Source organism: Microtus oregoni, unplaced genomic scaffold (genome assembly GCF_018167655.1).
Source record: "Microtus oregoni isolate MIOR12 unplaced genomic scaffold, Mior012 000026F_ref0000081, whole genome shotgun sequence".
In the NCBI taxonomy this organism is placed as follows: Eukaryota; Metazoa; Chordata; class Mammalia; order Rodentia; family Cricetidae; genus Microtus; species Microtus oregoni.
Window position 1 is genome coordinate 14,438,493 of NW_024543085.1, and position 13,200 is coordinate 14,451,692.

Here is a 13,200-nt window from a genome sequence, read left to right on the forward strand (position 1 = left end):
GCTGTGGAGGAGCTGTAACTGCCCTATTTGCTGCCTTTGATAAGTTTTAAACACAGCCACATTGTACATGGGAAGCTGGTGAGGTCTGCCTTCTCTCTTTGAGAGCTTTTCTTTCTGTGAAAGGACACTTTCATTCTTCCATTTGTCTAAGTTTTAGTGTATCCATGACAGAGCTTCCTCAGGAAAGATTTGTTGAACATGATGGATCAAAATGGGGTGTAGTTTGAGTGCATTCTTTTTTTTTTTTTTTTTTTTTTGAGACAGGATTTTGCTGTAGTTTTAGAGCCTCTCCTGGAACTAGCTCTTGTAGATCAGGCTGGCCTCGAACTCACAGAGATCCGCCCTTCTCTGCCTCCTGAGTGCTAGGATTAAAGATGTGTGCCACCACTGCCTGGCTTTGAATGCATTCTTATAATCACTAATGGAGAAAAGTTCAGCTATTCTCTAGAAGATGGAGAAGCCTATGAAAAGAAGCTTGTATTTCTCAGGTCATTTGTAGAAAGCACTTGGCGCACTGCTGAGCATGTAGTTGGTGCCAAATATGGATTACCTTTTCCTTCCTTCCTTCCTTCCTTCCTTCCTTCCTTCCTTTTTATTATTACTTAAAAAAGTACCAATCCAAATTCCTACTCCCTCCCCTTGTCCCAGTCCCCTCCCTCTTCCTCCACAGACCCTTCCCCACACCCCTCCAACCCTAAGGGAGTGCCATGCACCCTGCCCTGTGGAAAGTCCAAGGCCCTCCCTACTACATCTAGGTTGAGCAAGGTTTACATCCAAAGAGAATAGAATCCCATGAAGCCGGTATATGCAGCAGAGACACATCCCAGTGTCACTATAAGTGACCCCTCAGTCTGCCCAGCTGTCAAACCCCTTCAGAGGGGCTTGGTTGTTCCCATGCTCGTTCACTCCCAGTTCAGTTGGAGTTGGTGAGCTCCCATTAGCTCAAGCAAACTGTTGGACAGATATGAGAGCAAGGAAAGAGATATCTTGATTGAGGGAGCCATTATGGAGTTAGCAAGAAATGTGGCTCTAGAAAAATGCCCAAGAACCCACAGGGATGACGACAGCTAAGACCCTAGGCAATAGAGGAGAGGGTGTCTGAACTGACCTTACCCTGTAGTCAGATTGATGATTATCTTAAATATCACCACAGAACCGTTGTCCAACAACAGATGGGAACAGAGGCCATGACCCACATCGGAGCACTGGACTGAGCTCCCAAGATCCAGTTGAAGAGTGGACAGAGTGAGAGTATGAGCAAGGAACTCAAGAAGATGAGGGGGTCATCCACTGAGACAGTTTGCATGGATTACTTTTTTTCTTGCTTGCTTCCTTCCTTCCATACACTTTTCCCACTCTGTCCTTTTTCTCTTGTGGTGCTCTCTTCTTAGTGTACCTTTAGAAGTATACACAAGAATGCCCATTACTCATCTGTACTGAAGATCAGCTCTCCTAAAATGTCAGTCAGTCCTGCAGACCAGTGTGTAATTTTTAAGTCCCTTGGCTCAGGAAGTGCTGCTTACCTTCAAATCCCATTTTCCTCTTTCATTGTTACTGACTGATCACTCTGTGAATGGGATCCAGAACTATGGTCCATACTAAGTGATGCTCTGCCACTGAGTTGCAGTCACTTCTGTTATTACCATCCATGCAACTTAATTTGGAAATTAATAATCTTTGTTCCTCAGATCCTTCCTATGAGGTACATGATATTTGTTACCTATTTATGAATGTATTTTTGGTTAAATGAGGTGAATTACGCTGTATGTTTGTAATTGTACTCGGGATATATAGTAATAGTCTAATGATTATAAGCTATTGCAATAATGTTGTAGGATGATATGAGCTGGTATTTGATTATCTTGAAGAGAAAGCTACTATATTTTACTATCACCTCTCATGTTCATCCTGATCTGTTTATTCTCCGTGAGAGTTTCATTCACAACTTTATATCTGAACATTTTTGATTTATTTTCACATTTGTGTCAGGTTATGTACCTAGACATAAATTCTGTATATCATATCTCAATTACTTCACTTGGACATGTCTACTTTTTAAAATCTTCTGCCCAAACAAGTTTGGGATTTGATGTTTCATGATAAAAATCTAAGGTGTTCCTGTGCTCGTGTAACATATACTCTTAGAATGGATTATAATGTTTACATAAGATTTATCAAAGATATATAACTCCAGTGACATCTTGGTTTTAGGTTTCTGCTTTCTTGTCTTATTGTTGAGCAGCTGTAGAAGTTTTGACTTCATGAAACTAATCTGAGGAGACAGAGGCTGTGGTGACATAATGTGAATGCTGGATGGGAGATTTGATTAGAAGTAATGCTTCACACTGATGGGACTAAGTGTCTGGGATCACATCTGACTTTGAGTCCAGTATTACAGACATTTATTCACTTGGACACTTGCTTCATCAACTGGCATAATAGCATGTATGCCCATGGCTGTTGAATGAATGATCTTTGGAAAATGAAAGAACTCATCCTTTTCATTGTCCTCTGAAGAGGAAGACGCTTAAGTTCTCCTGAAGTCATATAGCTTGGTCAGCTTTGATGATCTTTGGAATCTAATCCTTCATCTAGAGTCACATGATGGCGAGAGCAAAGAGGAACTGATAACAAATTAGTTTCAGAATCTGAGCATCACATTTGATGTGTCACACGAGTACTTATAAACAACAGAATAAGGGTGGGGCAAAGATTCTGGGAGAAGTTGATAGTGAGTACTGAGTTTCGACTTTTGTCATGACGGAGCGAGAAAAACACAAATACAGTAGTTGAAAATACTGAGTTAGAAAATACTGAAGGTTTCCCCTAGTGTCTGTCTGTAAGAACTTTGATTTATAATTTCTACTATTTTTAAATAACATATCGGATACTAAAAGTTAAATGTCTTTACAAGTATTTTAAGATAAAGAAAAAGGGTAATGTAGATATGGAAAGAAGAGCTGTAAAACCTCTTGGCCATGATTCATTAATTTAAATGCATTTTCTTGTCTTAGCAGTGTTATGAAATACATATTTTATTTGTGTTGTAGCTGGATGGCCACAGATAAAAATTCAGATAACTCACAAGTAAACACCCTGTGTTTAGATGGTGAGGCAAGAATCAAGCCATAACATTTTAATTTTTGATTTTTTTTTTTTATCTCAAACTCTTCCTTTGAAACACTCATCCCTAAATGTGATGTCTCCATCAAACCTTCCACCTTAGGGCTCAGGGAATCCTGAAGAGGCGGCGGCAGAAATAATCTAAGAGCCAGAGGGGATACTTGAAAACAAGTTCCTCTAAATCAACATGAGCAAAGCTCATGTGAACTCATAGAGCCTGAGGAAGCTACACAGGTTCTGCATGTACATTATGGTTTTTAGGTTAGTGCTTGTATGGAATTCCTGAATGTGCAAACAAATGGGTCTCTGTTTCATGTGCCTTCCTTCTTGGCTCTTTTCTGTTTGCTTTGTCCAATTCCAGTGTGTTAGTTTTTGTTTTATCTTTTTATTTTATTATTATCCCTTAGAAGCCTCTCTGTTTTCTAATGAGAGTCAGAAAGAGAATGGATACAGATAGAAGGGTAGGTGGGGAGGAACTCGGAGGAGTAGAGGGAGGGAAAACGGTGATCAGGATATAGTGTGTGAGGGGGAGAAATCCATTTTCTTTCTTTTGTTTTTGTTTGGTTGGTTTTAGTTATTTTGGAGACAGAGTTTGTGTGTGTAGCCCTGGTTCTCCTAAAACTTGCTCTGTATACCAGGTTGGCCCAAAACTCAGAGATCTGTGCCACCACTGCTTAAATAAAAAGAAAATTCTATTTTCAATAAAAGAAAAAAAATAATCCAAACTCTATTTTACTTCTTTTGGCATAAAAGGGTTCGGGAATTTGTGTCGGCAGGTTTTTGTGTTGGACATAAAATTCTCACACCTAGAGCTTGGAAGGAAGGCACATAGCCTGGACAACTCTCAAAGTTCTCAGGAACTAAAGGCACAGGTATTCTCTTAGAGAGCAGGATACCTTTGCTTCAGTGACTCCCGGTTCCTATCAGTGTTTTACTCAAGATATTTTGCTTAGCAGGACTAGGAAATCTAAAGGAGGGTCTTTTAGTTTAGACAGCCCAGTTGTCGTTGTCTAGCACACACATAAAAGCCTTCTGAAACACAAAGGCCACACCATACACTGAACACATGCTGAATGGGAAATGGGTAAAGCAGCAGCTCCCTTTGTCCTTGAGGACTTTGGCTATAATTATGGCACATCAGGGCCTTGTGATATATATGTATGACACACGCGTACCTCATAGGGGAAAGCAGCAGTTCCCTTTCCTTGTTAGGGCTTTTGCTGTAATTATGACATATCAGGGAATTGTGACATACGTGTTTGAGCCACTACGGCTACCCTAGAGCCTCAGTCAACAGAGCTTAGGTTTTGTCCAGCTCTTGAAGGATTTCCGTGGAACTGTGCAGCTTTCTGAGTCTGTTCTTTGATACAGAGAAGCCACACTTTCATCTTTTCAAAATGGATCTTGAAAAGTTAACTGTAACTCAGCCAGAAGCTAAGGAGACAGGAGGAGGGAGAGAAAGTGAAAAAGGAGGAAAAAGTGGAGAAAGAGATGAAGGTGGAGGAAAAGAAGGAAAAGAAAGGGGAGAAAGCGAAGAAAAAGGAGAAAGAGATGAAGGAGAAATCGATGAAGGCCGAGGAGGAGAAAGAGATGAAGGAGAAATCGATGAAGGCCGAGGAGGAGAAAGAGATGAAGGCTGGGGAGGACGAGAAAGAGAGGAAGGCTGGGGAGGAGGAGAAAGAGATGAAGGCCGAGGAGGAGAAAGAGATGAAGGCTGGGGAGGAGGAGAAAGAGAGGAAGGCTGGGGAGGAGGAGAAAGAGAGGAAGGCTGGGGAGGAGGAGAAAGAGAGGAAGGCTGGGGAGGAGGAGAAAGAGAGGAAGGCTGGGGAGGAGGAGAAAGAGATGAAGGCTGGGGAGGAGGAGAAAGAGATGAAGGCTGGGGAGGAGGAGAAAGAGATGAAGGTGGAGGAGGAGGAGAAAGAGATGAAGGTGGAGGAGGAGGAGAAAGAGATGAAAGAGAAAGAGAGGAAAGCAGAGAAGGAGGGGGAGAAGAAGAAGGAGGTGAAAAACGAGAACAAGAAGGAGAAAGAATTGAAGGCAGACAAGAACCAAGAGAAGGAGGGGAGGGAGAAAGAGAAGACGGAGAAGTGGGAGAGAGAGAAGGAAAAGACAGAGAAGAAAGGCTCCTAGTAGCTAAGGAGGTCAGTGGATGGTCCTTGGGCCTACCTAGGAGGATTTGTAAGCCCCGCAGATTTGCCACGGTTTTTCTGAACCCGAATTCTGAGCTGCTACCTCCAGAAGGTAGAGATACAGGGAGTGCAGGAGGGCGCTGGGAGTGAGAGCCGGGAAAATGAGGCGCGGGCGGGCAGGCGAGCGCGCGCAAGGCTCGCAGGAGGAAGGAGCGCTTGGGGCGGGCGCGGGGCGTGGAGAACAGTGGCTGTGGGGCTGGGCTAGGCAGCGTTGGCTTTTAACCTGGGTTGTAGAGGCGGGGGAAGAAAGCAGAGGGAAGGGGCGGTGTGTGGGACCCAGTTGGTTGGGGGAAATTGGAAGCAAATGACATCACCGCAGGTCCCAGAAAAGGGGAAGAGCCAAAAGCATCGGCTGGGTCCTGGATATTCAGAGGTCGAGTCCAACCTGAACCTGGCGGGACACAGACCTCAGTGCACCACGGAGACATCATGCAGAAGTCGCCTTTTGAGAAAGCCAGCTTTATCTCCAAACTCTTTTTCAGGTGAGGGGCTGCCCAACAGATCTTTGCAGTTGTGCTTATGCCAGAGAAGGGAATGAATATGGGCAGATTTGGGGGAAACAGGAAGAGATTTTTGTTATTTTCGTTTTGTTTTTAAGGGTGTGTTGCCATTCATTATTTTAAAGAAAATATGGATTTTGTAGAATAAAATGAAGCTGATTAGGTAGGAAACAAAATCTACTTATAACTGAGAATCAGACTTGCAACACCTAAATATGTTGCAGAGCAATAGATTTCTTAAGTTTTTTTTTCCTGAAAAAGTTGTAAATAAGAAATTTGCTTAATGCAAACTTCTTAAGATTAGTTCATTGTTTTCTCCCTAGGAAGCTTGTCTGTAGGTGTTATGCCTGTATTAGTAGGTGCTCAGAAAACATTTGTTGATTGAATTTGTAGATTCGAGAAAGTATATTGTACTTTTTGCTGTTGTAATATTGAGTAAGTCTAACATGCTCACCCCAGTTGCATTATTCTTTTCAAAAATGTGAGCAAGTAAGTTAAAATATTTATCTTTAAGAAGCAGAAATATTAAAAGCAATACACTTATAAATGCAATTACCATGGGGATATGAAGCTGGGATTCTACCTACTGAAGCTATACAGTTGACACTTAGGACATTGTTCTCCTCTCTTACTTTGCACAGCATGAGCCAGATAACTCGATTTAATAGGATTTTAAAATTAGATTTTAAGTCGGAAGACCTAGGCAAGAATAATTAAGTACTTTGAATTTGCCGTGTTTTGTGATGCTTCATCTACTGTGTTCCTCTAGTGTGAATGAATGAAAAGGATCTGCTCTCTCTGTGTCTCTCTGTGTCTCTCTGACTCTGTCTCTCTCTGTCTCTCTCTCTCTGACTCTCTCTGTGTCTCAGTCTCTCTCTCTGTCTCTCTCTCTCTCTCTGACTCTGTCTCTCTCTGTCTCTGTCTCTGTCTCTGTCTCTCTGTCTCTCTCTCTGTCTCTCTCTCTGTCTCTCTCTCTCTCTCTCTCTCTCTCTCTCTCTCTCCTCTCTCATGGGACCTCACTTGACTCACAGCTCCTCAGTGAATCAGCAAACTAAAGTATCACAAGTGTCACATATTCTCTAAATGTGCCCTGTTGTGTGGGTGGGAGGCAAGGCTCAGCTTTGAGTCTCCCTGAAGTTACCTTGGCTGCAGGTCTAGAGCTCAGGTGCCTCTAGAGGAGAGCTCCTCCCGGTGGATGGGAGAGAAGGTCTGTGCCCTTTTGAATCACCTTTTGTATTCACAAGGCCTTTTGTTACTTCACCCATAAATGTAGCTTATCGGCCTTGATCGATTTTCCTACTACTCACAGAGTCACAGTGTTAATTGTCATAAATTGTACGCTTTTGTGAGAGCCCTTTGCAGAACCTAAATGTCAGTGCTTCTGAAAAGTAAGTGTTCAGGAGAATGAATGTCTCTTACGTATTTTCCCCACTAAGTATGAAGAAACTTAGATTGTTCATTTACCAACGTTTCAAAAATCTCCTCTTTTACAATCCAACTAATTTATTTTAGCACTTTACAAATGCTCATAGGTGGATTTGGAAAGGAAAAGTATTATAATGGCTGTGAAAATTGCTAAGAGCATACTCATTTCTGTTCTTCAAATGATTTCATAATCAGTTGCTTTAAGAATAGGTGTGTTTTTAAGAGTTAAGTTTCTACTATTTATAGGAACTGACATTCAGCTAAAGTACCAGTCAGTAATAGAAACTTCCTTCTGGACTATACTTTTTAAAGGTGAAAACCTTTTTTCCCCCCTACTGGACTAGGCAGTGTGGCCTAGTATCAAGGGCACTGGGCTCTGGGTACCCACCACTTGGACTCAGTCTTGCTTACTAGGCAAGTCCTTTCACAGTTCTGTGTGACTTGGTATTAACTTGGAGGCTGTCAATGTGCATACGACATAGTGAGTTAATCTGTTGAGAAATGTGTCCTGGGCTTACTGAGGAAATGCTAACTACTATGATTATTTTCTACATTTTTATGTTCTTTCCAGTACCATGCTCCTCATTTCTGTAGGACAATGAGTTTAGTTCTTTTGGGTATAATTTTGTGGCTATCAACCTATATATGTGATGTGTATGTTTGAGAAGTTAATGTATGCGATAGTCTCAACTAATATGGATTTACTAGCTATGTAGAGGAAAGTCGTGTGCTCAGATCTCCTTAAATGCCCTTGAGACAGACTTTCTGAGCACTGTTTCATCAGTTCCAGGGTCATAAAAGACTAAAAAGGCTGAATTCCATGTGCCCACTATTATGGTTGGGGTTATGAATTTACAGTGAGTGAAAATTTGGAAGGCATTGGAACTGCTCTAACACAGAAGACAATTTTACCATGAATAATTTGAGTCTTTTGTGGAAACCATGTACAGTAGCTTGAAGATGTATGATAACATTTATGAAATAAGTTGTTTTAGAACAAGTGGTGATATACTTGCATAGAATTTATGAATCATATATTAGTGGAACTAATTTCTAAAAACCTATGATACTGGAGAAATATTTGAAGTTTACGGTTTCATATAACTGTAATAAAAAGATCATACCTGATGGGTACCTTTGTGTGTGTGTTTGTTTGTTTGTATGTACAGGCCAAAGGGCAGTATAAGGTATCATCCTCAGAAAGCCCATCATCCCCTTTGAGACAGGTCTTTCATTGGCCCTAATTTCACCAATTATGTTAGACACACTTTCCAGGGAGCCCAGGGAGTCTTCCTGCCTCTTCCTTCTCAACACTAGGATTATAAGTATGTGTTATCTCACTTACCCTTTTACTTATGTGCTTGGATTTGAACTCAGGTCTTCATGCTTGTGAAGCACTTTACTGACTGAGCTAGGAACACTCACGGAAAACTGGGTAGCAACATGCGCATTATGTTTCTGATCCGTGCACAGACATTACTTATGTTTGTCTATTGGGCAAGACTTAGGCTGGCAAATTCAAAGGCCAATTTTGATGTATGAGGATGCAATCATGTTATTTAGGAAGCCTGGGATAGCTGAATTCCACATGTCCTTTAGTTAGTTGAAGGGTGCCATTCAGTGCCTATAGCTCCAGGTTTCTATGCTATCGTTTGCCTTTTTCTCCAGTAGGTATTATTAGATGAAGCTGCATCGAGGATGGGGACCCTCTGTTTGGACAGTGTAGAAACACTGCCCAATGTTGGCTCTGTACAGCCCCCCGGGAGTCTCTTCTATTTATTTTCCTTTTGCTGATCGTGTTTTGATATTACACAGCTCAGAGTTTTCAACTTGGGATATACATTAGTTTCATGCCAGTTTTTGTTGCTTTGATGCACAATTCTAAGAGCACCTCCTGTAGAAGATGTGGTGAAAATTGTCATTTACAGTGTGTATGTATAACAGATATGATACAGTTCAATTTGTTGATATCACAATGATTAAATTTCTTCCATGGTTTTACAGCACATATTACACAATACACTTTTAATATTCAATACCTTGCTACCAAGAGCAGACATGTTATCTGATGTAGCAAAGAAATACCCCTCACTGCACACTTAATGCTGATACAGAAGAGAAATCAAGGTTTTGGGTTTTCTCTGTGGAAGCTGGGCTTACTGTGATAATAGTCAATTCATAAATGTTGAAACTTGTTTAAGAGATTCACAAATAAATATTACTACAAAGTATATTATTACTGTTAATGTCCTTGCCTAGGAACCTGTAATTTCAGGGTGGTAGCACTATAGGTAAGTATAGGATTGGTAAACCGTAAGGGACGGGTGGTAACCATTTAGCATGCAGTTAGGCATCATTTGTTGAAACTTTAAGACACCCATGAGTCAGCAGCAGTTTGGGCCATTTTGATCCTCTGTTCCCATGTGGCTTGTGTAGAGCATGTCCTCCGAGAAAAGTCCCTGCAAAGCAATGAGTTTAAGAGGGATAAACTATGAAAGAGGTCTGTTTGGAGACACTGACAGTGATTTCATAAATATGTTGTACATTATCATAAAGGGAAACATTGTTTTAGTGGCTTCCCTTCATACTTACAAATGGAATGGGATGCAACATGTTGGTTATTTTGCTTGTTTGTTTTTCTGAGTAAAGTTAGCATTACAATGTGGACTTTTCATAGACTTGATTGTCAGAGAATTTGGGCTGTTAGTAAAAATCCTGTAGAAGTTGATGCTACTCTCAGGCGACTTACGTTTCTGCAGAGCTTTTGAAAATGTGGTTTCTGCAACTGTGTCCATGTGATGAGGCTTGTCAGAATTTCTGTATAGCCTATTAATGGCTGTCTATTGACATTAATGGATATTTGAAATTGTAAACTAACTTGTATTGTAGTAGTCAGACCATTTCAGGTTCTAATAACTATCTCTTGTTGAAATTGGCTCCATTGTGGTCAACTCTAGAGATCCATGCATATTGTATATTGATTGTGTTCAGCGTTCTGACATGGTGACAATTACTCTGATAAAATTGATCGGGGAAACAACTGTTGACACATTTCCTATAGAGCAAGCTTTTCTTCAAATTTTCCTTGTGATGCTTATGACTGGCCCTTTAGAATATAGCCTACTTGATGAACCTTTGATCTAGGTTGAGGAAATGGTTTGAAGATTTTTGAGTCTTTAGCATTGTTAGGATTCTCAGACAGGAAGACATTCTCTTGATATCACCAGATAATCTGCCACAAAGAGCCATGTTTAAGTAATATTTCTTTGTAGGTCATGATTCAGAGCAGTTATTGAAGGGCACTGTCATTCATTTATTCACCATGACTGTATTCTTTGCTAGGCATTAAGGTGGTAGAGGTGTTGCCCTATGAACAATATCTTAAATTAAATATCTTAAAACTGAAGGTTTAAAGGGCTTGTAGAAGCTCTCAGCAGAGACTCCTAACCCAGACTTGTGCCTGTCCAGGCTGGTTTGCTAGAGAAGTGTTCTTGTCGTCACTCCCAGAGGAAGTCATTCTGCAAATATTATCCAGGAAAAGAAGATGGGGATGAGTTCAAAGAAAGATACAACACAGAACAGATTGTGGGTAGGAATTATGGAGAGAATAAGAAAGAGAGCTTCAGGGGGTTAGAGAAGGTTTTGAGTTTGTCCTGAAAACCTGAGAGGGATGAGGGAGGATGGTTTGGAAACCAGCAAGCAGCCAGATGACTGCGGACTTGGTTAAAGTCCTCAGTGCTTTATCATACTGCTAGTGAAAAGTGACAGGATACCCGCAGGTCAGGAGGTGATCATTTCAAGCTTGTTACAGTTGTGTCAAAGAAATGAATTTGAAAAGAGTGTCAGAGGAATAGAAAAAAAACTGGATTTAAAAGATGTTTTGGAAGTAAAATAGGTAGATTTCTTAGAGGTAGGTGAGAGAAGAAGAAAGAGGATCTAGACTGATAGATTGAGAGGACAGAGTAGAGGGTTAATGCATCCTCTGGAGTGAAATGATTCAGTTGAGCAAAGAAGCCTAATGTGAGGATGGAAGCCTCTGTAAGTCCTGTATGTCTATCAAATGAGAAAGGTACTGGCATGAGGTGGCATTATACAGCTATTTGAATAAATTCTTTGACTTATCAGTCCTTTCAATAAGTGATAATTAGGCAGAACCAATATTTTATTTGGTAGTATGGGGGGGGGGCGGGTTTAAACCCTGTTTCATGTGCTCTACTACTTGGCTGCACCCCAAGCCCTGAACAAATACTTATTGCAGAAGAAGCTTCTGCTGCTTAGTTCACAGAAGACAGATTTATCATCTAAAATCTCACATTTGCTTTTCTACTCCACTCACCTGATATCTAATAGTCACTGTTTTCTGTGACTTAAAAAAATCAAAGTGTAGCATGTAAATGTGCATGCTCATCCATATATATATATACATATATATATGTTTATATATATATATATTATATTAAAATGTTCTGGGAAAGAGTGCACAAAACCAAAGATTTCCCTGTGGATTAATTAGATTAAAAAACCATTGTGGATCGGAGTCAGTAGTAAATAAGACATTGGCTGTTTTCATAATTTAATTCAGTACATCAAATACATAACTACAATGAGATTTAAAATTTTATTTATTGTATTAAGTTTGTAGAATTATTTAAATTAAAGTTCAGAGGTAGCAATCCCAAAACAGAATCAAAGGTTTTGGCAATAAAATTTGATTAACCAGATAATAACTATAAGATGAACTCGTTAAGGTGAGAATAATAATCTTGAAATACAAATATGGCTTTTAATTATTCATTATTTACTCATGCAAACATGTGTTTGCATATTTGCTTAACATTACTATTTAACCGCAGATACCAGGTATCTAGTAGTTATCTTAGAGCCTATATAGGTATTCTGTTTAGTCTGCTTAGTTTTCATTCTAATATTTTTAATCATGCAACCTTTCTTCTTTGTAGTAAAAAGGCCATAACATTCATTTTTAGATTTTATGATTATATTCCTTAGTTTTGTTGAAAAACAGAAGTCAGAAAGCATAGTGTAGCTAACCACTGTGGCATAGTAACAGCTCAGTTACAAACTGATTCCAGCTGTGCTCTGTTTTGATTATACTAGCTATGTAGTACCTTGAGCCCTAACTTCCCAAAGCCACCTTCCTATTCTTTAATTCTCCCTCAAGAATATGGAGCTAGACCGTTGCTTCAGTTTTCACATCCTAACCCTACTTAGTACTTCACTTTCTAAGCCATGCTTCAGCTTCAGCCATTTGAGTATTCTATTCTCATCACACCAAAACATTCTTCATTCAGACATTTTTGCCATCATATCCAAGTATAAATTATAATATAGAAACATAGCTGCACATAAAAGTCGTGTATATTCCTGTGACTTCAGGTTTGTTTGTTTGTTTGTTTGCATTAGTTTCACCTAACAAGGTTGGCTTTTAACTTTAATTGGTTGCTTGGCATTTCTTGAGAAAGTGTATTCTCTGATCCAGTTTTGAACGAAACAGGTAATATTTACTTGGATGTTTATCAGGTGTACCAGGGAAGGTAACTGCAGTATGAGTTCCCCAAGTTTTAGCACTCTGCTGTACCTTGAAGTTATACATCCGTCCCAAAAGTGAAGGTGTTTGAAGGCAGACTTTCACTGTAAACCTGTTCATAGACAGAAAAGGCCAACAGTGATTCAGAATATTTTTTTACTTGAATATGAAAATGACTTAAGCTAAAGCTTTAATTATGGTACCAAAAGTGATAAGTAATTGTGTAAATGTCTATATAATTTCTAAAAAGCTGTCATGTACTTTTTTTTGAGAATGTGTTGAATTGATGATGAGTTTTATAATTGGTGTCATCTTCAAGTGCATAAAACCATTTTATTTTAAAGCTGTGATAATCTTATCTGTGGCTTGTTACTTATCACTTCCTTGATATCCTTTAGTTCTCTGTCAATGAGACCGC

The 13,200-nt window shown here is 39.8% G+C and overlaps 1 protein-coding gene across 1 annotated transcript in view; it reads left to right on the top strand.

The window, feature by feature from the left end:
• Nucleotides 1-5,568: 5,568 nt before the first annotated feature.
• Nucleotides 5,569-13,200, top strand: part of Cftr (CF transmembrane conductance regulator) — a 135,192-nt gene continuing 127,560 nt past the window's right edge. Inside the window, exon 1 of the mRNA XM_041675665.1 lies at nt 5,569-5,794. Coding sequence (XP_041531599.1) covers nt 5,742-5,794 — 53 coding nt within the window. The 5' untranslated portion in view covers nt 5,569-5,741. The remainder of the gene's footprint in view (nt 5,795-13,200) is intronic.